The sequence below is a fragment of the Pseudorca crassidens genome, chromosome 21 (genome assembly GCF_039906515.1).
Source record: "Pseudorca crassidens isolate mPseCra1 chromosome 21, mPseCra1.hap1, whole genome shotgun sequence".
Lineage (NCBI taxonomy): Eukaryota > Metazoa > Chordata > Mammalia > Artiodactyla > Delphinidae > Pseudorca > Pseudorca crassidens.
In genome coordinates, this window is record NC_090316.1 from 28,373,254 (window position 1) to 28,399,745 (window position 26,492).

Genomic DNA, 26,492 nt, shown 5'->3' on the forward strand with positions numbered 1-26,492 from the left:
ATGGGGTCTTTTTATTTGTAGCTCTTCAGTGGCAAGTCACCCTGCTTTGAGATTTGCTGTGTCAGTTCAGCAGACAAAAAATATAAAAATATGCCTGCTTTCAAATAGAAATTAATATAGCAGTTAATACTGTATAAGTAAGATACATATAGTTATCTCAGTGTTAACAGTTCAAATAACAAGAAGAAATCCTCTCTGAATGGATTTTGTTTGGGCAAATGTAACTTGAATCAAATACGGTACATAAAAACATATGTTTAAGTATCAGTTTCCTTTCAACGTAGAGAAAAACATGGTGAAGTAAAAATGGAGAACCTCGTATCCTCTTGAGCTATTCTGTATTCCAAACTGTGGGGTACCGGGGTCCGGGCAGGTGTTGTGAGCAGGATCTGAAATTCACAATTAAAACAACAAGTTAGAGAACCAGGTATGATTATTACCGGGACTCTAACACTTTTACTAACAGGTCTCATGAAATTCAGAAGATTGTGTTTTGTCAAATGTGCAAGATGTTTTGCACAAAAGTTTAAAATTAAATTGCTCTTTTTGCCTTTTTTTCAGATATTTTCTTTAGATACTAATTTTTAGTGCTTTAGCAGACTCTGAATTGCTCTGTATATTATTTTCTATATCATCAGAATAAGCACATTCTTTTCCATTCTCTGGTTTAATTTTTCTCTACTGATGTATTGGTTGGTTAATAGTATATTATCTTCAATAATTATCTATTATGATCATTTTTTAAGGATTTAATTAATTACCATCTCCTTTGGCCATATATTACATTACTCCAAATGTCCTGAATTAATTTTCTTCAAGATTTCAAAATGAGGAGTATACTTAATGCTTAGAAACAGAAGCATACAGTAGACCAACACTGATAATTTTCCAAAAAATGTAGTATTTCAGCCATCAGCGAGCACTTCAGCTTTACTACGGCTGCTCTCCACTGCTAGTGGGAAAACAAAATAGATAACTTCTTTTAAAAAGTATGTTTTCAAGAGAAACTAACATATCAGGGGAAGAAAAACATTTTTTTTAAGTTTTTCAGAAATAGCTACAGTAAAGCAATAGTTTAAACCAAGTGGCAGTAAACATTAACTAGAAAAGGCAGTGCTTCAATGAAATTATTTCTAACACTGTATTTTTTTTGATTCCTGAATATGTATTTTTTCCTGAAAAAATCATTCATAAATTAATATACAAAAATGTACATACACATGAGTAAATAATGTAATGACAAAGGACTATTTTTTGTAAAAAGTGTTTTTTAAAACATCTTTAGATTTCAGTGCAAAAATGTACCCCTGGTACCTCTTAAGTGCCACAAGAGCAAACTCAAAAAACCGTATTAAGCAGATACGATTTAATTTCTTAGAAAACAACCAAGGATATAAATCATTAATTGCTTGCTACGCGTCTTGTGCTCAGGAGAGCTGGGCGAGCAGAATGACCCTGGCCATCACCTTGAGTCTGCAGGAGGAAAAGAGGCTCTGAGTGGAGAATGGAGGATTCAGGTCTCTGTACCGCTGATGGAGTGACTTTCGACCACTGTAATTTCTACCTGAACCCTTTCCATGAGACAGAGATTAGGTCTAAAAATGAGGGGTTAGGTCACATACAGAGTGTCTTCTGACTTGAAGTTTCATTTTCATGTTGGAAAGTCAACAGAGCACGAGTGTCCCTGCAGCCCTCTCTACCGTGGCCAGCGGTGCAGACAGTTTAGTGGGGGACAGGGGGACAGGAAAGCAAAGGCTCAGGTGTCCCTCTGGTGCCACAGCAATAGTGGCAGCTTCCGCAAAGCGCTCTTCCCCCTAAAGAACGTGGCTGTTGGTTGAGATGGGCAGGAGATAGAGGGACTGCGGTAAGAGAACAGACTCTGGGAGCAATTTTTAAACGACTCGTAACATGAACTGCCAACTCAGTTGGCACGATTTAAGAGAGGCTGCCCATCAGTGTAGCTGATTAGCGCCTACGCAGAGCATTACCTATAAGAACGTTATCTATGTGCCCACAAATGGTCCAGTTTTAAAATGAAATGTCCTCATCCCCAAGCCCCTCAGGGCTGTCATGTCATCAGTACCGATGCAGGTGGGCTGTGTGCCACTCCACGTGCCATCCGCTTGGCAGACTCTCCGTGATGACCCCACCAGGATGAAGGGAGATCTGCACTGGAAGAAGACTTCAGATCTATAGGTGAAGCTTTTCCCACTGAGTCGTCCCTCAGCAGGCGTGCCCGGGTCTCCACAGAACACAGCTGTAGAAAACAACCGAGACGTCGGTTCGCATTCTGTGTCCCTGGATTAGCTTAACCTACTAAACTTGTTTAACTAGTTTCCATTAAATCTCTAGGTATCACTATTAAACCAACAAATGATGAAAAGAACAGAATCTGCCCTTGGGCAGTGGAGTCTCAAACTGGAATTTTTACCTATTGTAACGTGGCTATAAATCACGCAGGCTCTTTTCCTCAGACTGTAACCGAGGGTGTGCATGTTGGTGATTTGCAAATGAGACCGGGAGCCGGTTCTCCCAGAGGACTTACGCAGGCATTGGGGGACCTCTCCTTTCCACACGCCACGGCCTTCGCAGGAGAGGATGGCGGGGTGAGAGAGCTGGAAGCCCTGGGCGCAGCTGTAGCTCACACTGGCGCCCCAGCGTAAATCTGATCCTTCCACTTTCCCATCCTGAACTGGAGGAGGTTGACCACACATGACAGCTGTTTCCAGAGAACACATGGGATTCAACATTCTAGAGTTTCCACCACAACCATAATGCACCAAAGACTAACATTTTCATTTTACCTGCGTTGCAAATGACATCTACAAAGGGCTGCATTTTTTAATAGAAGATTATTGAGAAAGTAAATCAAAATAATAAAACTTTTCTCCAATATTTCTTCATTAATTTAGATCAAGTCCATAAAAGCCAAGCAAAGTCAAAAGATATCACACTGTAAAAGCAAGTGTGGGATTAAACACAACAGTCTCAATATGTATAAGACCAAGAAAGAAAGAAAGACTGCTGTTCGATTTGTGTCTTTTTATGTTGTTTACCAGAGACAAATCCAGTCAGAACGTGGTCCCATGACATGAGTACAGACTTCTGAATTTATATATACAGATGGTAAGAATTTCTCCCTCTATCTGTATTTTTTTCTTTATATAAAGATAGCATATAATTTCCAAAAGACATGGTCTGTTGATCCATTTGCTGAAGAATTAAAAACCAGTGACTGCATGGTTGAAGAAGATTCTGTAAGAAACCACTTGCCAGGGTTTTATCACAGTCTAGGAGCTTCGGGCCAGAACACGGTTCTCACAAGTGACTCCCCAGCTGGTGCTGGCGTCCACCGTTCCCACTCTAGCCGTTATTCTAAGATGCCTTGTCTAAAAGCTTCCCTAAAGATCCAAGCGCTCCTAGACTTTTCACATTGGAGGAGGTTTGCCAGTGACAGTCCAGGCAGCAGGAGGCAGCAGGAAGGAAGACTCACCTATAATTCTCTCACCTGCAGTTTCTCATGGGCATTCGCACGCAAGAAAGACACACAGACCCAGAACCACTCATGCACAGCCGGAAGCTGGAAATGGGCCCTTCTCTTGCCATTCAACCTTCTCTCTGTCTATTCAGCAAATATTTCTGGAGAACCCCTATGTGAAGATTGGGGGAATGTGTCTCTAGACAGAAGACGTCAAGCGGCAAGGCCCCCGGGTGGGAGCGGTGACGAGTGACATGGTTCCACGGAGGGGAGGACGAGGGCGGCCAATGGGAGAAGAGTTCAGGTGGAGAGAGAGGTCTCTTCTGCAAGGGCCTGGCTGGCCAGGGAAGTATTATTAACGCAACAGAGGGACAGAGACCCACACAAACATATGAAGTCCCAGGAACCTGACAATCTATGGACAAGTGCTATCGACAAGCTCACGTGGCTGCAACAGTCCCAACACGACTGTGTGAGCTTCACTACACATCCATGTAACACCTGCTCCACAGCAGCATCGTATCAATAACTGCAGATGGAAAGAAGGGTGGAAGACAGGGGCCCTCACCCTCCAGCAGGAGGAAACCAGGGCGCGCCCAGAACCGCCCAGGCCAGGAGGGTGGGAAACACCGCCGTCAGGGTGCGGAGGTCTCACCCGAGCCTCACAACAAGCTCTACACAAACTACCTGTCCTTCAGAGCCCTCTGAGCACAGCGCCTTCCTCGCTAGGGCTTCCTGCTGCTCCAGCTCTCCACTCACGGTTTTTATCTGTCTGCCATCTAATGAAGAGTCGGGCACCCCTTTTTAATACCCTCCGCTCTCCCGTCCCCTCTGGCCCAGCTGACAAGAGCCCGCAGGCTCCCTCTGGTGTTGCTGCAGAGCCCTAACTGTGCAAATCCAGCCCCGGTACAGCTGTCCCCCCCTGCCCCCCTGCTTCCCTCAAGCCAGGCAGACACCTTCCGCCCGCTCTGCTCTCCCTGGAAAGTCTGCTGTCCAAGTCGTAAATCTTTCCATACCATCTCCACACCATGTGGCATCGTTAGTCTCCGCATCCAAAGCCCACAGAACATCACGCACTGACAATCTCTGCCCCTCTTCTGCCTTATTTGATGACTGGCTTCTCTCTCTGACCTGACTCTACATCCCCATGGTAACAGTCCCTATCGTATCTGCCGCAGACTTAACACGGCCACGTTGGCCAAGAGAGCAAAGCTGGGGTTCACAGCACAGACTCCAGAGGGAGTGTGACTGCCAGTGAACCCTGATGTCTCCAAGCCCTGATCTGTGATCCTGAGCATTTACTAAAACCCTCTGTGAGTCAGTCTCCCGTCTGTAAAGCGGAGATTAAAGTATTAAGAAAATGAAGTGACTTAATATTTGCGAATGAGTTTACAAGAATGCCTGGCACATAGAAGGTCTACATAGAGGCTTGCAAAATGAAATAAAACGTAACTCAATAAAGACTTCTATATGCGTGAGTAGAACCACAGACCTTTGCAGGTAGGTTTGCTGTGATCCCACGCACTGTCTTTGGTGCAGCGGATAGTGGAGGACGTGGCAGGCTCCATGGTGTAGCCGGGGTTGCACTGGTAGCTGACCGTACTGTTGAAGGTGAAATCTGTCCCAAACTGGAGGCCATTTGCCGGCGTACCTGGATCTCCACAGCTTATAACTGGTAAGTGAAGAAAAAGAGTCGGAGAAACATATTATCATGAAATGACGTGTTCCTGGTTTCTATTGAAGTGACTCTCCTTAAGCTGCTATTCAGAGTGGTTAAGGCATGTGTTATTACAGCAATACCCCCCTCTCTCTGTTTGACAGTCTTACTGGCCGGCGGTCAGGAGGCTGCATGTTTGGAACCGCTCGTTTCTATCCCACTGGTGTGCGGGTGACAGCTGGCACCCATGTCCAGTCCTGGGTTAGGTGTGATGAGGGGTCACACCACAGAGTCAAGCACAGAGGCACAGGCTGAGATCAGAGAACCAAGCACCTGTCCCGTTTCCCTCAGACTAACTGGTCTACAGAGAGAACAAACCTTGACTTTCTTGGACCTCAGTTTTACAATATCCAACCCAACCAGCCATGCAAAGCACTTTCAACCATCTAAATAAGAAAGTGAAGAAAAATCTAAAGGTGTTTAATAATTGGCCATAATATCAAACATATGTATGATATGATATAATCCTGTTTTCTCTATGGATTAAAAAATCAGTACAACACTATAAAATCAATTTATTTTCTCTGTCAGGTAGATGTCACTGTGATGCCCTGGACCCACCAGGACAGCAGGCCACTCACGTGTGCAGTCGGGGGCTGTACCCGTCCAGGTCCCGTTGGCGGTGCAGTGCCGCGTGGTCAGCCCCGAGGTCCTGTAGCCGTCCCAGCAGGCGTAGACCACGGAGCTGGAGAACAGGACGCCGTCGCTGCTGACGATCATGCCGTGGGTGGGCGTCCCCGGGTTCCCACAGGACACAGCTGTGAGGGAACAAAACCGGGCCGTACAGAGAGACCCGTCACCACGTGAGGAACCTGAGAGGCCAAAGGCCATCGGGGTAGCAGACTGCTCATTTATTCCAAAAGTCACAGGACACGTAACCATGGGAAACTTTTCCCACATATTTTACTCTAAGACTCATGCCATTCTCTTATGGATGAGTTACAAATGTGCAAGCTACATGTTTGTATCGTCTTTTCTAAAACGCATTACTTCCAAACAGATTAAAAGATGAGTTAAAGCACTGACAATTCAAAACCATGGTAGTCTGAGATTTAACATGTTTATAACAAACAGTAAAATTATCATGCTCTTTTAAAGGGTCTGTATGATACTAGTGACTCAGAATTGTCTCCCTCTTGCAATAGCTGAGTTAAAAAACCTGGGCAAATCAGGTCATATTTTACATCTCCAGGACAATTCATTTTAAAAAATAAGGGAGGCCTGAGAAATATGAATGACTACACTTAAACTGTTCTGTGAAACGGTCTCCTCAATGTTCCCCAGTCTACGGGCAGCTGTGTTAACCGGCTTCGGAATGGCTGCACCTTAAATCTCTCTCCAGACGACTGCAATGCCATGTACAGGCATGAAGACTTCAGCTAATGCTGGGCGGTGTAACAGATCTACACTCTGAGTATCTGTCATGTGTATTCCTTCGTCAGTGAACAAGGAAACTCAGCAGCTGCTGGGTGTGTATCAAGGTGAAGATTTTAATCCATAACAGGTTTTTTGCCTTTTTCAGTCAAACCCATTTACCATAAAGATGGTTATTTTTCCTCCTTAGCCTCGCACAATAATGCACAACAGGCAGACATACAAAGAATGTGAATTTTAATAACCACAATGTATCATGAGTTCTTTTTCTGAGAATGACCAAAGTATTTGCAAATACTCTTGCCTACTTAATTGCTCCACTTTCAAATCTAGCCTTGAGAATAAAGACACACTCTTCCTAAAAATGTGAAAGAAAACAGATTGCAAAGTAAAAGCCACTATAATGGAAGTTTAGGGAATTCCCTATTATATTATGTTAAAAAATGCACATACTCTCAGGTTGGCCTAGATCTTGTTTGACAAATAAAAAGCACACATGCTGGTGCTTCTATGCCTGTGCCCACGTCGGACATAACTAATCAATTATAACCCTCTTCCCTGATGAGTCTGGGTTTTGGACTTACAATCCCTTCGAACACAGATTGTTCAGTAGTTTCTTGGTTGGCATTTGAGATGAGATATATTTATCAATCTTGAAGCAGAGGATATCTAACATTCTCTAAAGCTCAAAAGTTCTTTGATGGCTGTGACATAAATAAAAATTTCACACTGCAAAAATCCAAGCTGTTGGCCTATTCAAGACAATTCCTCATCCATTCAAAAAATACTGATTCATCATTTCCTGTGCACAGTCACTGCACACATGTATGAGTGCAAGCCTGACAGAGCAAAGAATTATATTGATCTAATTCATAACAAAAGACACCTGGGTATATCATTATATTTTATTCTAATCATATCTGCTATTAAAATCTATGTAGCAATTTTCAAAAGTGATCTGTGAAGGACTAATGCTAAACTAAAGCAGGTCACTGTTGAAAACATATTCAACTTAATATATTGTCAGTGAAAGAATGTCCCTCATAATAATGACATCCTAATGTTTATAAAGTTCCCTCAAATATTGTATCCTATAAAATCAAATTCATGGTTAACTTTTTTTTTCCTGGCAGGGACACTTTCACTGACGGCTTTGCCTATGAAAATGAGGGTTAGAAAACAGAGTCAACATAGCTGTTTTTACATCAAGGTCTTAATGTTGTAAGACATACGGGGACTATATCACTAAAGCAAAACAAGAGATTAAATGTAGGGTCACTAGAAGGAAGACAAGATTTCTTTTAAAATTACAAGTTAAAATTCCTTTTAAAATACATCTTTTTTTAAAGTACATTTGGTTAATGTGATTCCTTTCGGTAAAAGATTATTTTCTTTTTATCAATTTATAATAAAATAGCATTATACTTATTCCAGATGCACTTTATTGTTCATAGACATCAGTACCATTCACTTAGCATGCTGTATTAGGAAGACTGCTGTTAAATTGAGTCAAATAGTTATAGGTTTGACTCTCTGATCATACAAGTTAAATAAATGTTACTGATCAATTCAAGTTCTCAACATGTAGTGTCTTCACTGTAAAATGGGTATAAGAAAGATAATTGCTCTCTGTTGTTGTAAGATTACACATACCAAGTGTAAAACGCCTAGTAAACAATCTGGTAGATTAGTAGTAGTACTAGTATTATTATTTTCATTATCATCATTTCAATCCCATTTTAGTCCATTACCTGAATAAAAGGTCAACTTTATCATAATCTCGTGGCAAAGAGGATTAAGAGTTGCCTAATGCAACTAACCCCAAAGATGTAGTTATATTTAAGCAACTTGGTAAGATATATCCATTTGAAAAGTAAGTCAATGCGCCTGTGATTAAAAGATGAGGTTGCTAACAAAAGAAAACATGGCTTAAAGTGATGAAAATATATTATAAATTTAAGTTCTTTGATGTTGAAGAATTTTTAAAACATTTTTCTTTTGTGATGCATGACTCCTCCTCTTTATAATTTATTGCAATATCCATCAGGAGCTAATGTTTTTAACAGATTCAGAGAAGGTAAATTATCAGGAGGGAGGTGACCTCGGTTAGGGGATTGAATATATAGGTCATGGCTAACCTTTGTGGCAATGAAAAAGTCACTGATAACCCCATTTTCTACAAAAAAGAATATGTGCCCCGAAGATACGGACCTACGATAACAAGGGAGAAAAAACATAAAGCAACAGATTCTCCAAAAAAGTTTTAAGACCTCTACATGTGGAGAGGGGGAGTGGGAAGGGGAGTTAGTCATATATCCTACCCATCATTTGTTGTTTTAGCGAGTGTAACACATACTATTAATTAATTATGCAGCTTCCCATGATAGCTGTACAATGCAATTTGGAAGTAGCCAGTTTTGTGGGGCATATCTGAGAAATATTTTTAGTATTGAAACATTTTAGTAACTCAACTTCTTTCTGTATACAGATTTTAAGGTCCAAGTTTATAAGGATTTTATAGGAACCCTTTGAATTTCTGACTTTTGATAAACTAAATGCTATTTAAAGAGTACTTTGTATAGTCTGAGTTAAGTACATCATGAAATGAAGTCCAATTAAGCTCCCCTAATCAAATAAATGAATTCCTTTATGTTTTGCTGGAATAAAGCTCATAGTGTCATATCCCAGCAACAAAGTGAGATTTGTATGGAAAACATTACTCACTCTCAACTGCTTTAATTTTTTCACTTTTTAAATTTGCAATAAACGAAAGTGCTTGAGATAAACCCAATATAGAATGTACAGTCTCAAGTAAATGACCATCCCTAATAGCACAGAATGTATCTAAGGGAGGTTTGTTGAGCCTTGGAAGCTATATTTCCCCACCAAATTTGGTTAACTTTTAACCAGTATTTTTTCAAATAATTTTCTGCACCATTCTCTCCTTCTCTTCTAGAACCCCAACTACAAGTACATTAAACTGCTTGATATTATCCAATAGGAAATTATCGTGCTGGGATTCTTCTTCTCCATCTTCTTTGCCTCTGTTTTTCAGATTGGATAATTTTCACTGACCTGTATGCAAGTTAACTGATCCTTCTGACATTTTTCATCTGCTAAGTTGATCCAGAAAACTTTTTATCAGATAATGTACTTTTCATTTCCAGAGTTTCCATTTGATTCTCTTTCATTATTTTCATTTCTCTGTTGAGATTCCCTGTTTCAATTCAATTTACTGTAAATTCTTGAACATATTTTTAATAGCTTATTTAAATCCTTATTGTGTTTTTCAACATTTGGGTCATCTCAGGATCCGATTCTATCCCTATTGTTTGTTTAGTTGCTTGGTTGGTTGGTTGGTTGGTTGCACTGTGGGTCATATTGTCCTGAGTTGTGCCAATGCAGTAACTGTTTATTGTATGCTGGACATTGTGAAGGAACTACTGCATGGAGCATGTCATTCCTTTAAAAGATGTTGGCTTTGCTCTGGTGGGCTTTTGAAGTAGTTATAGATCTTCTGGGTCTTGTCATCAGGTTTATTCTGTTAGCAGAGAGCTAGTTAGTCTGAGTCCTAACATGATTTGCTCTTAGTTCCAGCCTGTCCCCCTGATTTTAGGGAGTGGTACCTATTCACAACGTATGGGCTCTCTAGGCCTCCAAGAAGCATCCTGCGTGTACAGTGTCTCTCAGTACGGTATGACTTCTACTATCACAGGTCTGCTCTCCGCTAAGAAGGTCTGTGCATCACTGAGTCTCACGCGTGCTTGTCGGCCCAGCCCTCAGCTGAGTCACCTGTGAACACGCCTACAGAATTCTGGGGCCCTCCCATTGTCAGCTCCCTCTTCCTGGATTCCCGTTTCTGCAAATTCCATTTCAGTAACCTAAAACAATTTCTACCTCATCACCTCACCAAGTCACTGTACCACCTGGGTTCTGCTTCCCAGCAAGAAAAATGCACAGAGTGACAGAGGGGTTATGGAGCTCACCTTATTTATTTTCTCCTAAGGAACACAGTCACGCCCTGTCTGTTGTTTAATAACTCACGTAATTGTCTCATGTATTTTGTTGTTTTATAGTTGTTCTCAATAAGAAGGTGGGCCTACTATCGTTTAATATGTCATGGATTGACGTGGAAATCTTATTTAATTTTCATAATGTTCAAATACTTCTGGACCAAAAATTCACGGGTGTGGTATAGAGAAAAGGTTAGATGGGGTGTAATTGTAGATTACGAAGGTCATGTGTAACTCTGAGGTACTATATTATAGAACAGAAAACGAAATGTTCTGGTTTTGGTGAGAAAGACATGCTCTCATGCAAATTTTAACATTCAAATTTCTACAAGAGGGGAGGGAACTGAGAGTGAGAAAAGTTCTACTAACTTATAGTCGCATACTTCAGTCAATAGAAATGGCATCACCCTGCAAATCACAGCTGCAGATGACATTTCCCCACAACTACTTAGTCATATTTGATTTAACTTCTTTAGGGCCTAATCTTAAGATTTACATTAACTTGATTGTCAAGAGGCAATTTGGAGTCAAACATTATCTTGGATTATCATGTATACTTATCTCTATAGAGAGATAGATAGGTTTTTGACTATAATAACCAGGATAATCTCTGACTCTCAATGAGAGGATACACACACACGCATACATAGGATTGGCTTATTCACACATATCATTTTACATTATGTAGACTACATATGATACAGTTAACTATGTAAAATATAGTCAGATTAGATACATGCATATTATATTCTACTTATCTGTATAACACCTATAATAAAATGAGTGACAGTACAAGGAGAGTTGACATAGTAGGGAAAATAAAGATTAAGGGAACTTGATCCATATTTCTGGTGTTGATATTGTGTGAGTTTATTCAAGCTGATCAAATTCTATGGAAAGTGTTTCATACATGTAAAAATAGGTAATTAATTGGTGTAACTGTTTTAGACTTGAAAATTCAGTCATTGAGAAGTTTGTGTGCAAATGTTAAAGTCTTATCTGTCCGAATTCTAACTCAGTTATTTTCTAGACTCTGAACACACTCATGACATGTCAGCTCACCTTTGCTTAACACAGGCATTGCCAAGACATGACATCGTGTCTATAAAGAGCCGTGGCATTCTACTGTTATTACTGGGGTTTCCCACCATTTCCTATCATGCCTCTTAAATAGCACAATAAAATAGACTCACTCCAAAATATTATTCGGAAAGTAACCCGAGAATCTTTTGCAACACAGTGCTCTGAACAAGGGCCACCAACAGCCTGGAAGGAACGTGTGAACAGAAGCCTCTTCCAGCCTGCAGGGAGCTCCCAGCCGCGACTCACTCTGCCCTACTCACAACTCCTTCGCCTCAGCTCTCACCACCAGCAGCCACAAAACACTGCAAAGTCACACAGAGAACGTCACCAGGAGAAGACAGACACCTCCTTTAGACCATGGACTTCCAAAGGGTGAGGACAGTGTCGTATGATCTTTTGAACAGTCAGGTACCTCCGTATGCCCAGCTGTGCTTTTTGATGGTTCTCTCATACGTTTGGGGGGTAAGTAGGTTAATTGTAGAAATAGTGTAAACCTGTAGGATTTTTGTGGCATGTTACTGGTCATTTTAGAGCGAGTTACCTGGTTTCAACCTGAAACGCTGACTTTCAGGCTTGAACTTACCCTCGCACACGGGCTGCAGTCCTGACCATGACCCGTTGAGCAGACACGTTCGCTCTGCCGAGCCCCGCAGCTGGTAGCCCATTTCACAGGAGAAGCGGAGAAGGCTCTTGGCCTTAAATTCATCTCCAAGCCGAGACCCATGTGCTGGGGTCCCTGGATCACCGCAAAATCCAGGATTATTTCCTATGGAACACAAACACGTATGGCAATACTCAATGCTGTTAGACTCGTTTAAAACAGGGCTGTTATGTTTAAAGGGAATGAAACTTTATGTAAATGTGTATCAAACACAGTTACAGTCATACAGCATTCTGGAAATCTCCTGAGAGATTTTCTTTATTACAGCACAGAAACGGAAGACGCTAAGAAATCGTTTCTGTGTAACTACAATCGAAATAGCTTATTAAAATATGGTTGTACAATAATTGATATTCTTTAGAAGAAATAAAATACTGGGGATGGTAAATGCAGGAATTGCTCGTTGGAAATGCTGGTGAGGATGCTGACGAGGAGATGGGGGTGAAGGTGTGTTGGGAACGAAAAAAATCAAATGAGAGGTTTGATGCTTCTACACTGTGTCGATCTGCTGATTATGTTTATTTTGTTTATTATGTTTATATATTTTGTTTATTATGAAACATTCACGGAAGAATTAAGTTGATATTTTTTCCAAACAGGATTGATTTAACAATTGACGACAGAGACAGGAAAGATGTGGAAGAACTGAGAGGAAGCACAGAAAAGGAGGGGAAAACAGGGGCAAACTGAGTCAAGGTGAGCAAGCTTCCTACTCAGGCGCTAGGGAGACTCCTGCAGAGGAAAATGTGTCGCGATAGTGTTCAAAGGGAAGGAAGATGAAGACGACGCTGACGCTACGTCATAAAGGCGCACTTGGCTGGAACGGAGTAATACCGACTTCAGAGAGTGGCATCACTACCCAATACCTGGAATGAAGAGCTGACTGCGTCATGCCCACCTGTGCAGTGGGGTAGGGCTCCGCTCCAGTGACTGTCCTCCTGGCAAGTCCTGCTGCTGTTGCCTACGAGACTCCGTCTCCCTTGGCATGAGTAGTGAACCACGGCCCCAGATGTAAACAGGTCTCCAGTTAGGATGGCGTTGGCAGGGACCCCTGGGTGTCCACACGAAATAACTTAAGAAAAAAATCAAATCAAATCAATGAGTACATTGTTCCTGTTAAGCTGCTTTGTGTTGGTCAATGTCCCTTAGAGACTCATACAATCATCACCTATTAACAAAAAACACCCGGATACACTGCACATCGCTGCAGTGCCCTGTGGATAAGAAATGCCCATTTCCAGACGACCCTCTCCCTACCCTGAAGAGTCACGTTACTGAAGTCCATGAAAGGGTCTGTCAATGAGGTTTTTGTTTGTTTTTTTTATTAGGTTAAGATAGCTTTGCTTAAGGTAGAAATTGATATTTAGGTTTTCAAAAAAGAAAGTCACTCTACCTAAATTTTTTCCATCTGCCCTTAACTGTATCCTAAACAAGCAGTGTTACACAAAATGTTAGAAACTAACATAGATTCACCAAGACTATTTCCATTATTTCTCCAGTTAGTATGACAATCATGCTTTGCTTGGGGACAAAACTCGGTCAAATCTGCTTCCTCTTCCAGTTCCCATGTCTAGAGAGACCATCTAACAATTTTTCTTTGAATAGGTGGCAATCTAAAATGTTTAAGGAAAAAAAATAATAATAAATTACTGATTAATATTTTCCTCAAGTAGTCCACTCATTTCTTTATAATTACACCAAATCAGGCCCATCATCTAATCATAATTATCCTTCAAGAAGGAAAATTCTAGAATCCAGATTACCATAGGATGGTAAAGACATATCTCTCCCTTTCTATAAAGTCCAAAATTAGGGTTAGCCATGGGCAAATTTTATACCACGTACAAACAGCTAACTGGGCTGGTTTAACATCCTCGAGGGGCTGCATTCGGTCACTGACAACCCCCAAGTGATGCCAGCCAGAGGGGCAGGTTAGAAAGGTTGGAAGGCATCAGCCACCCCCTGAGTCAAAGCCCTCCCCTGAGACTGCCTTACACTGACATCCACTCACTGGACAAGAGGAGTGTACCTACGGAGTCCTAAAAAGAAGCTAACTAGAGCTGAATCAGTGAAATTGTTGGTAAATGATCAGTTCCAGGTGAAATAAAAGAAAAAAATCAGTGGAACAGTATAACAGCAAAAATAGAGATGGAGGTTAGCTGCTGAAGAGCACGTGAAAACAAAACCTCCTCTGCGAGCGTGTATTCCCAAATTCACGGTAATTCCAGCGGTTAATGACCGCAAGTGGTGGGAAGTCGCCCCTTGGAAAATGAGATCAGTTAAAACCTGGTTCCTGGAGGTTGGAGCATGCTGGCATCATTGCAACAACCAATACAACAAGTCTCACAGACACCAGGGAAGATGCAAGAGAAATCTTTGGGGAGAAAAACAAACAAAACTAATTTCTCTGAAAAATTCCCATGTGTGAAGGCACAGAAAACCAGAAAACATAAAGCTTGATGAGGGTAGTAATACATTTACAGGTGTGTTTTGTCATGTAAGCCTGTACGTTTGTTTTTGAAAGTCATCGCTCTCTTTCTCTGTAGGAATTCGTTGTTTTGTTACAGTTAGAATTTGAGACAGGTTTCCGGGTAGACTGAAAGGGCTTTGTGGGACCCTGACTTGCAGGAAAAAAGTCTCCGGCACCAATCCACTCTGAAAATGTACTGAAAAAACGCCGTAATTGTCACAGGTGAAAGCGATTATCACTTTTTTCAGTAAGTTCCATTTATAATGTGATTGTCATTTCCTATTTTTTCTACCCACACAAAATGAATACTAAAAAGACAAGGATTGTTTTGTTTTGTTTCTGACTGATTTTTAAAAGGCCAAGGAGAGTGACTCCTTTTCCTTCATTTTCAGACTATGTTTTAACAAGAAAATTCTCTCTGAGCTAAAGGACAATATGATTTTTCAAGTGAAAGAAAGTAATACTATAGCTATTTGGGTAAAAAAGAAAGTGTCCTTGTGAACCTATACGGTCTAAAATGTACTGTTAATAATGTTTGGAGGGGAGCCATAGCGGCAGCCTATCTTGTCTGTCCTGAGCACCCCGTTCTTCACGGCAATCCGCCCTCCTCTTGTTTAAACCTATGGGTCAGGAGGAAGTTACGACCAGGACACTATCTTTTTTATCATGTTCACATCGGACTGTACCAGAAGCGCTGATGAGACCCAGATCAGGCCCCTCAGAGAGCACCACCCTTCCGGCCACAGACACTAGGTCAATAGATGGAGACTCCGTTTATAGCCTCTTGCCAATATTTCTGAACCTGGGTCCAGACAGATGCATGGTGTTGAGAGACTCGGGGTGTTGAAAGAGGCGCCGTCTGGAGGCCACTGGTGCCCGTTTGAACTGGTGGATTAGCCTCCCTGCTGGCCCGAAGCGGAAGACACGCAGCAACAGCAGACACAGAGACAGCCCGGTCCAGGCGGAGCCCGCGAGCCGGGTCCGTCTCCCTCTGGGGCCAGCTTTGCGAGCAGGCCAGCACCCCCGCCCCTCTCTTCCCGCGAAACTAGTGTGAGCTGCATTTGGTGATTTCTGGCCAACCTATAAAGTTGTCATAATAACAAATATGATTTGTGATGGGGGTGGGTAGAGAGAATTAAAACTCAGTACCGTTTTGAATACTTGAAAAAAACCGTGTTCTGTTGGTGGTGTTCTTACAGGGCTCTGTGGCCAAAAGAACCCTCACTTACCCAAACACTTGGGCAAAGAGCGATCCCATAAGCCATTTGCCATACAGGTTAAGGCAGAAGATCCCAGCAAGTAAAATCCCTTCTTGCAGTGATAGACAACACTCATTCCATATTCAAAACTCTCGGGGAAATTCTGTTGCTCGTGACGAACGGCATTTTCCACAAAGCCTGGATCCGAGCAGTTCACCACTGCAAAGGAAAGCGCGGTGCACGTTATTCAAATGCAGCTATACGTTCATAAACAAAACAGACGGGCAGAGAAGGCAAACTCCTCCTCGTGGTTTTAGAAAGTTGGTAGGACGACAGCATGACAGCCAAAGTTTGTGAAATCCTGTACCCTTGACGAATCCCACTTCCTGCTTTGGGCCATTATGCTTCAAAACGTGTCAAGCAATATATCGGCTACTATAGCACCTTTAACAACACGAGGCTGACGGTCTTTAACTGTTTCCTAATAATAGGCTTCTTCAATGTAAGGTCTAAAATTTGTTTCCCTGGTTAGGTTTTTATGTTATGAAAATGTTAAAATAGAAACGGCTGAAGTTAGTCTACATATTTGTATGCGACTGTGGTACTTCAGGACAGCCTGGGACACAGTAATTAATTCCCACCCCACCATGACATGCGCTAATGCTTCAATATGTGCCTAAGTCATTTCTGTTATGTGTCTAAGGCAGATAAAAATGACAACTCCTCTATCAACACTTAATAGAAGTGTAAATTAAGGCAGCCTCTGATTTAAGCTTCTTCCCCTGTAGAAACAGCTCCGGCAGCGACAGTGGGATGGACCTGGTTCATCTGAATGACACTCTCTGAGCCTGAGTGCCGGCTGGCATCTGGGAGGGAACCAGCCACGTGCTTTCGCAGGTGCAGAGGAAAGAAAGAGCCCCAATTCTCTCTCTCTGACCCGCCCACCGCTGAATGGGACAGCTGCTGGGGAGCCGTGCTCTCTCCAGATATTTCTGGCTCAGAAGCCGGTAGCATGACAAGTTCCCAGGCAGCCACTGCACTCGGTGTCCCAGCGGCCAAAGGCAAACCCTGCCCGTCTGCACGCTGATTTCTCTCTGTCCCCAGGACGACGGGGTGGGCGGATCAGAGGCGGACAAGGGTCCCTTTCAGCGCTGCAGAATAATATCCTATCCTTCTTAAACCAATCCTGAGTTGATAGAAGAAAGACACGTTCTTTCGAGTCAAGCAAACATGTTTACGGAGCCCCGGCAAGTATTTTGAAGGCTCCATAGTGCATTGCACCTGCAATAAAATTGTCACCAAACCCACCACAATAGCAGGCATTAGCTATTTGGAAAAAGTGTCACTGACTTGCACGATTATTTTTATGACCTGAAAAATGCCTGCATCGGCCCATTGGGCACTTAGAGTTGCATGTCAAGCCCAGGAGACAGAAACAGCTCCCTTGTGTCTGACCTTCAAAAGCAGGAAGGTGTTGCCTTGGCCCGAAGGCCAAAGACGCTATGGTGTCGAGTTTGAGCTTACATCGTGCTTAGAGGACGGTCCCCAAACCACAGCAGACTCTCTGCAGTGAGAGGAAAGGACACCGCTTAGGCGACCCACGTGGAGGTGCCGAGCCTTCCTGCGCCAGGGCGCCCGGCCCATGCCTCATGCGCCCTGGGACTCCGCACGCCCCACCGGGCTCCTCCTTCCTTTAATTCATAGTTTTATATTCGGGCCCAGCTTTCCTGAACGCAGCCTGATTGTGCGGTGGGTGAGAAAGACGAAGTGCACAAAGCAAGAGCCATTATGTGTTTGGGGTCAAGAGAAGGGTGGGGCTGGAGGCAAGAAGAGAAAGAAAAGAGAAGCAGTTATCGCTCCGGTAACGGTGAGGTCCGCCTGCATCCCCCCTTGGCCGGCCCAGGAGAGCAGGGCTCTCTGAGCCCCACCACGTCGGGAGGAGAGCTGCTCAGAATTCACGACTTTCATGAAGTTGAGAGGACAATCGAAGGTGAGGTGACTATTCAGTGTATCACACAGAATAAACATTTCCAACTTGTTTACTTGGATGAATCAAAATTTAAACGTAGGATTACCAGTCACCAAAAGCAACTTACGATGACTATTTTTCAAACATATGAAAGTTACCTTTCATCTTTTATCACTAACTGATAAGAATAAAGAAATTGGTTTTAGGTGTAATGAGACATTCGGGTTTGATAAAGAAGGTTCTGATTGATTATAGTTGATTCTAGTTAAATTTCAGAGGTGGGTGGGAGTGGGGGCAGGGAGACTGAGCGCCTCCTATGCGCCAGGCACTTTGCTAAGCATTTCACGTGCACTGGCTTAGTTAGAACTCATGGGAACCTAAGAGGAAGGTAGTATTTCTTTGACTGTTCATAGAAGAAAACTGATATTCTCCAGTGAACTTGAGGATTCACTACAAGACCCTGGATTCAGTGATGCAAGTTTAGTGAGTTTTTTTTGTTTCCTTTTTTATTCCTCTCTAACCAGAACAGAACCTCCACTCACCCCATATTTTCTTAATTTTCTTTATACTCGTGTCTGTAATAGCAAAGGACATATATGTTAATTCTCTGAGTTTAAATGGCCAATCCCACAAAACTGTAGATAAGAAAGAGAAAATAAAACCTCCAAACATTTGCATGTAACACAAAAATTATTACACAAGGAAAGAAAATATTAAGTGACTCATCCTAAAACTGCCAGACTTGGTATACTCATTTATTTCTCCTTGAACTGAATGAACTTTTTAAGCTCATGTTGACACATATTTGAATTTAGGAGACAAAGATTCAGAAAGCTCTTCTATAGAAACGGGGGCCTCTGGAACAGTAGGCATAATCTGATTCTTAAAATAAATGTGAAGACATCTGTTTTCATTCCTTTTTATGAAATTTATATCCATATAATTTATTTATTCCAGAAAGATATTACTACTAGCAAAAAGGATCCCTTCTTTTATTTATTTATTTTCCTGATCCTGTGTGTAAAGATAGAACCAGGGGGTGAGTCGCTTCCTGGATTGGAGGGTTCTGATTTATCACAAACACAGCTGGCATGGCCAGAGCTTTTCCCTGGGAAGGGCTGGGTCTGAGGGTAAAAGGTGAGTCCAGGGTGGAGAGACTTTGTGGAAACCTGTGTCTAAGTCAGCCTCACTTTAGCACAGATTTACTGGGAATTCATTCCAAAGTCCTCGTGGGGTTTCTCTTCTGCATCATTAACCAGATGCTGTACGATTACTCAGGATTCCACAACTCATTGACCTCCACAGATTAGACATCTGAGAATCACATCAAGTATTTGGGAGAAGAAATCAAGCACGACAGGATGCTGACATGAGACACAACACCCTGAACCATCTGGGGGTTTATTCAAGGAACCACATAAGGTAAGAATCAGGCCATACTGCAGTACACACCTTGAAGAATCCCTGGAAGTTTTATGAAGAGAGTAGCTATTTTTGTTAACTTTATGAGTTTCATGCCATTTTTTTCTGATGCTTCACTGTCTTTATAAGTCTGACCTCTTTGAATTCATGCTTTTCCTGGTCGAATAATATGCATGTAAATTCTGTGCACTAGATTGTATCTCTTAGTTCATAAATGAAGCAAAACAGAGCAATAGAAAATAACAGAAACACGAGCGGGAGGCACCCGGGAGATGAGGGGGTGATTTCCAATCCCCTCAGCACTCGGAGGACTGTTTGTCAGTCATCTCCTCCTTCATCAGACGTTTTTGAAGTGTCAGCTTTTAAAATTAAGTACTAATTTTAAAGTTCTGCTCTTCCAAAGGCAGTGTCAAGAGAAGGAGGAGACAAGCCACAGGTTAAGAGAAAATATTAGAAAAGACATAACTGATAAAGGACAGTAATCTGAAACATTAAAAAAAAAACTCTTAAAACTCAACAATAAGAAGAGAAACAACCCAACTAAAAATGGGCCAAAGACCTTAACTGACACCTCAGCAAATAAGACCTACTGATGGCAAATAATCCTATGAAAAGATGCTCCACATCATATGTCATCAGGGAAATGCAAATTAAAACAATAATGAAATTCCACTACACACCTATTAGAACGGCCAAAATCCAGAGCACTGACAACAGCAAACACTGGCGAGGGTGTGGAGCAACAGGAGCTCTTATTCTTTGCTGGTGGGAATGCAAAATGGTGCAGCCACTTTGGAGGACAGTTTGGGTTTCTTACAAAAATAAACATACTCTTACCATACAATCCAGCAATCACGCTCCTTAATATTTACCCAAAGGAGTTAACAACTTATATCCACACAAAAACCTGCACAGGAATGAAAACAGCAGCTTTACTCATAGTTGCCAAAACTTGGAAGCGACCCGGATGTCCCTCAGTACGTGAATGGATAAACTGGGGTCCATCGGGACGATGGAATATTATTCATCACTGAAAAGAAATGAGCTATCAAACCATTAAAAAGCATAGAGGAAACTTAAATGCATTTACTAAATGAAAAAAGCCAATCTGAAATGGTTATATACTGTGTGATTCCAACTGTATGACACTGTGGAAGAGGCAGAACTATGGAGACAGGAAAATGATCAGGGGTTGCCAGGGGCTGGGGGCAGGAGGAGGGATGAATAAGTGGGGCACAGAGATACTTTAGGGTCGTGAAAACACTCTGCAAGATATGTGGCGGTGGTGGATACGTGTCACTCATTGTGCACCTGTCCAAACATACAGACCGTCTAACACCAAGAGTGAACCCTCATGTCACCTGTGGACTCTGGGTGAGATGACGTGTCCATTCAGGTTCATCAATGATAACAAATGCACCATCTGGTGGGGGTGGTGACATTGGGGGGTGAGGTGGGGCTGTGCATGGGTGGGGGCAGGGGGTTTATGGGAAATCTCTGTACCTTCAGCCCAACTTTGCCATGAACCTAAACTGCTCTAAAAAATAACGTCTACTAAAAAAATAAGACCATTTCTATTTTTAAAGAAAAGGGAGGAAGGTAAGAAAAGTCAAAATCAATACTGAAGACTTTAAAACACATTCTAGCATTCTTTAAACTGCGCCATAGATATCTAAAGGACCTAGTATCTATTGTAAAACACCAAAAACCATTAATAAATGATAGGCATTTAATTTCTTCTCTCTCTCTTTTTGGCATAAGTTAGAGGAAAATGAAGTACAGAAACAAAAAGAGTTTTGATAATTAAAAGCCTGCTGTTTTGAACTTACTCAATCTGTCATTTCGCCAGAATGTACTGTGTGCAGTGGACAGAGTCTCAGGAGCCGTGGGGACCTTCTCCCCCTAATTAGCCCCCGGAATGGTATCTACTTAAAGGTATGAAGTATTACACCCATCTCTATACTGACAGTGTGCAGCACAGCATTCGGAAACAGTAGGTGCTTAATAAATATTAAATTAAGTTGAGTAGAAGGGTTTGGGGGGAATGGATATAGATGGTTCTCGTACACCTCAGGCATCAAAGGCACAGTTAGGCCATAACCCTGTGTGAAGATAAACTGAACCCAAATTGAAGGGCCTTCATTTGTAACCATTCTTTCAGTTGTGCTGTTTTTTTCCTTGTTGTAGAGGACAGAGAAAACAGTTTGATTAAAGGTGTTTAATCTTTTCCTAAATCTTTGCAGCTGCCTTACCGGGTGCCAGACACCTACAGCTAAGCCTTTCCACTGCTGTCCACGTGCTCAGGGCTCCTGGCAGACATGTGGGCCCCACGTTTCCCTGTGGGAGGTGAGGGTGAGGCTGAGCGAGTCCCCGTGCTCATCACAGCCACGTGCATCACGGTACTCAGTCAGCATTTAGGGTTTGCCAAGGTGGCCCCACGTGGAAGGCAGAGGGCTAGAGGTCATTTAGAAGCCAGCTTCCTGCCCTGGCTCACACATTCCGAGATTTCCCCTAACCCCGGTCACCCCGTTCCATGGCCCTGACTAATACAATTATAATAGATAACCTATAACCTACAAGATGAACTTGCCAATGGCCAAGCTTACCAGAGCCCCACATTGTCAGGAGACCAGTTGGAGCTTTGGAACAAGAAACCAGGGGCGTCTCTGTGAGATACTCCATCCCCCTCCAAACAGGACACACCTGAAGCCTGCTTTCTGGGGACAGTGAGAACAGGGAACCTGGGGTCTCTGCTCTTCACAGCAAGTCTTTCCAACATTGAAAAGGGAGTTTTAGAGGGAAGTGGAATTAGGAGGCTTTACTTTGTCTTTGAGCTTAAGCCAAGCTCTCTGATATAGACACGTGCCAGACTCGACAGTTTGTAGCGAATTTCACATAACTGCTATTTAAAACATGCCTGGATTCCCATTCTACTATTGTTGCATTTGAATACAGCTCCCTTGGAGCCCAGTGGGAAGGTGGGTGATTGTCAGAGCAAGGGACCTCCGTAAGTGTCTGCCTTTAATACCATATTATTACCAAAAAATCCAAACCAAAACAACAAAGAACTTCACCTTCACATGGAAGGACATGCATGCGTCTTCAGTAAGAGAGAGGTTTTAATGGAAAATATTTGAAGGAGATGTTTTAAGGGAAAGTGTTTGAAGCAAAACCTTAAATAGCATGAGCTCAAACATCTAGAAATACAAAAACTACAAAGCAGCATTCCCTCGGAAATTTAGGCGTTAGTCCAGATCTATGTGTCGATCTCTAAAGAAGTGAATTTCTAAAACTTGAGATTTAAAAGCAATAAGAACTTCTCAAATATATCCATAAGGCTAGAAGCTTAGGGACCAAAGATGTGGAATATATGTGGCAGAAATAAATGAGCACATAAATGGAGAGAAAGACAAACGGAAGACGAGTAGTCTTTGAAGTAGCGAATCCCAGGGTTTTTTGATTGAATATCTGGCCAATAGCAAGAAAGAGGCCATGGAGCGATTTGCACGTTATACTCAGAAATGTTTTCCCACCACAACAAAAGGCGCTTGCAGAAGCCCTGACTCTGGAGGGGAAGCTTCACCCTCTACGCACGCAGACAGGCTCCCGGGTGTTATGATTCAGCCCTCACTAACCCCGGAGGAAGCTCTCCTACCTCGGCAGGTGGGCAGAGGGCTGCTCCACTGGCCGTTGCTCCTACACTGGGCTCGAGATGCGCCCTGCAACAAGTAGCCGGTGTTGCAGGTGAAGTTCACGACATCATTCAGGTTGAACTCGCTGCCGTTAGTGAAGCCGTGCGCAGGGTTCCCTGGGTGGCCACAGGTGATGGCTACGGAGGAAGACAGGTCCACGTTAACAAGTCATCACTCTCACTTGGCATTCCTTGTTAATACATGTGCAGGTATGTTAAATGTATGAATTAAGGGGTTGACAGCTAATCAGATATGTTGCAGATTGTGTTTATATTTGGAAGGGACTATTGAGAGAAGGAATCATGGGCTGAATCCACAAGTTTTTATTATAATCGTGGAAAATAACTAGCGCCTGGCAAATGTACTTTCTTCATCATCATCATTATTATTTCTTACATCATGATAGAATATCAGGTAATTTTAAAATAAAGCAGTGAAAAACAAGAGATGCTAAATTTTTGTATTAATCGTGAGTTCTGAATTTTTTCCCCTTAGAACACACCAGCTAACTTTGTGGAACTCTCATCTTGAAACATTATAGGGACTTGGATGATAATTTAAATTGTGTATGTATAAATTAATCCAATATGAATTTAAACATCATGAAATTAGCAAAAATAGGAGTACATGCTCAAATCATATTTTCTTTGACATTCCCTATTGTATGGTCCTTTGGAACATAGCCAACCCTCACTATGTCATGTCCACAATAATAGCAATACAAATCATGAACATATCCTTCACTGGCCCTTTCAAAAGAAACACATTACAGTTGTAAAACTGGTGTTTTCCTTCTCATTTATCTTGTCAACAATTTTTTCTTCTAAGTAAAGCTTTCACCCTTGAACTGTGTACAGTTACCACAGCACTATCACAGAGAACACCTGTCACTGTCCTAAACTTACATCAACAATCCCTTTGTTTAGGAAAATAAAGAACATATTAGGAAAAAAAATTGGTTTAAAAGGAAATTTGCATAAGGGTACAATTTCTTCTAAAAACAGGAGTCAGCATTCGTCTCTCAAGTTATGAAGTTTGAGGACAATGGTTACATACAATTTCACCTCTTTATTAAAGGGACGACTGCGTACAAACTCTCTGCGTTCTTGATGAAGCAATGACAAGAACACAAAACAACACAGACGCTTGAGGGGTGGCCACCGTGGGGCCCCTGCAAAGCCAACCTGCAGACTCGGACCCAGCACCTCTATCCTCCTCTGGTGGGATGCTGTTTCCACCTTGTCGTCCTGGGACAACGTTGGGGGAATGAATGCCTGACATCCCTCATCCTGGGACCCATCTGAGATGAGCTGGTGAGCAAACTCAATGTGGAGGGAGCCTGGAGGAGGCGTCGGAAGGACATGGAACGGGAGAAGGACCAAAGACGGAAAGGGAGGGGCGCCCACGTTCTCTCTCTTCCGACAGCTCTCCATCCTTTCTCTGAGCTTAAACGTGTCTGTGTTATGACCTAATGACAAAAGAAAACACCACGAAGGGAAGCACCCGCTGACTTAGTTCACAGGCTGTACTTACGGACACAGACTGGGGTGTGTCCGGACCACTTGTGGTCTTGCAAGCATATCCGGACGGAAGTCCCCACGAGCCGGAAACCGGGGTTGCACTGATAAACCACGGTGTCCCTGTAACTGAAGCCGTCGCCGCTGATGTGGCCGTTCACGATGGGATCCGGGGAGCCGCAGTGGCCAGCTGAAAAGCAAGCAAAACCAACAAAAACACGCTGGAGAGCTTGCCTTCTATAAAAGTACCACATTCGTGGAGAAACAACAGAGTCCCACGGTATGGCACGGGGAACTCTATTCAACATCCTGGGATAAACCAGGATGGAGAAGAATATACAAAAGGATATATATGTATATGTAAAACCGGGTCACTATGCTGTACAGGAAAAATTAACACACCATTGTAAATCAAGTATACTCCAATAAAAAAAATCTAAACTTATAAAAGTACTACATTCAAAATTAGTTTATCTTTATTGTCAAGTGACTGACAGCACTGAATGCAAACATTATTGGAATTTTTTCCATTTATATATTTTTTATTTGATAGAGTTTTCTTCAACTCATGAATTTTTCTCAACAATTGCGGGTAACATAAGTAATAGTTCAAATATAAAATTGTTAGAAGGTATTTACTCAGTTATGGTTTCTCCGTTTATTTCTTTCACTTATTGATATTTTATGTTATTTATCTATTTATTCTATTTCCAAATAAAGGCCAAAAGAAAGGAAGAGACACTTGGAATTAATATAAGTTCTGTAACCCTATTGAAAATGGGTAGCAAAGAAAAGAATGGAAGGATCTCCCGTGAGAGACTAGATTCCTGAACTATCTGTGAAATTCCAAAGGAAGGATTGATATCAGAAAATAAGTTCAATTTCAGAAAATGTCCATTTGAGTTATGTTTGAACTGATGTCTAGGGGAAACTGTCACATCCTCAGTTGAACACAGAAGTCCAGAGCTCAGGGGAGGGACACCCTGCAGACAGAGATTTAGGAAGAGCTAGATTACAGATGGAGGCTGAACCCAACAGGTGGCTGAGCTCGCCTGTGAAAAGTATGTACAGCAAGGAAAGAAAGGGCCCAAAGACGAAACTGGGGTGAACATCAATACTTAAGGGGAGGAAAACAGTACTGATGTGAGGACTCTGATATGTAAGGAGGTCGCTGGCAAACAGGGTGTCAGAGAAGCTTCAGAACCAGAGGGCTTCCAAGTGGGGAAGGAAGCTAGAGGAATTTTCAGTCCTTCGTGAGTCGAAGCCTGAGCGGAGTGACAAAGCTTCTTTGCCTGAAAAAGCTTTAATCCGGGTCCTGACACTCCCCCCAGGCCCACCTGTGCACCTCCTTGTAAAAGCCAACTTTAGCAAGCACCCTGCTAAGTCACCCTACAAGAACCCTCCAGCCTCAACATCTGATCCAGTTTCTCATCCCCACCCGCCACTGGTAGGTGGGTTCAGCCAGAACCCCTCCAAGCTCTGAGGTTCCCTCTCAGGAATGTCCCACCCGTGCCCCCTCCCTGCCCCTTGGCTGTGACCCCCACGGGCCCACACGGCATCTGGGGTTGAGCCATATCTTTGTGAAATCCCATAACCCTGGTCCCTACACCAATCGCTAGGGTCCTAAAAAAAGTCTGCCTCATTATCTTTAAGGAGCGCCATGAGTATTCTTTCTCTGTAACAGTAGGAAGGTGCTGTGTGGTCCGGGAAAACTAGGAGAGGCGGGATTCCCTTCTTCTCTTTCGCTCTCCTTCCACTTTCTTTCCCTCCCCTCCATCCGTCCTCCTCTCTGCCCCTCCCGCCCACCTCTCCCCTCCTCACGTACATGGAAAGAGTATCTTGTTAACAAACTATGGAGCATTAGCAGTAACTGACATGAAAAGGATGTGAGTGACAC

At 42.6% G+C, this 26,492-nt stretch overlaps 1 protein-coding gene across 2 annotated transcripts in view; it reads right to left on the reverse strand.

The window, feature by feature from the left end:
- CSMD1 (CUB and Sushi multiple domains 1) overlaps positions 1 to 26,492 on the reverse strand; it is a 1,750,344-nt gene that overhangs the window by 21,302 nt on the left and 1,702,550 nt on the right. For both annotated transcript variants that reach the window (XM_067722119.1, XM_067722118.1), the window contains exons 53-62: positions 24,612 to 24,785; positions 23,042 to 23,215; positions 16,026 to 16,214; positions 13,225 to 13,398; positions 12,249 to 12,431; positions 5,777 to 5,953; positions 4,971 to 5,150; positions 2,546 to 2,719; positions 2,084 to 2,257; positions 316 to 389 (exon numbers count right to left, since the gene is read on the reverse strand). In XM_067722119.1, coding sequence (XP_067578220.1) covers positions 316 to 389; positions 2,084 to 2,257; positions 2,546 to 2,719; positions 4,971 to 5,150; positions 5,777 to 5,953; positions 12,249 to 12,431; positions 13,225 to 13,398; positions 16,026 to 16,214; positions 23,042 to 23,215; positions 24,612 to 24,785 — 1,673 coding nt within the window. The remainder of the gene's footprint in view (positions 1 to 315; positions 390 to 2,083; positions 2,258 to 2,545; positions 2,720 to 4,970; positions 5,151 to 5,776; positions 5,954 to 12,248; positions 12,432 to 13,224; positions 13,399 to 16,025; positions 16,215 to 23,041; positions 23,216 to 24,611; positions 24,786 to 26,492) is intronic.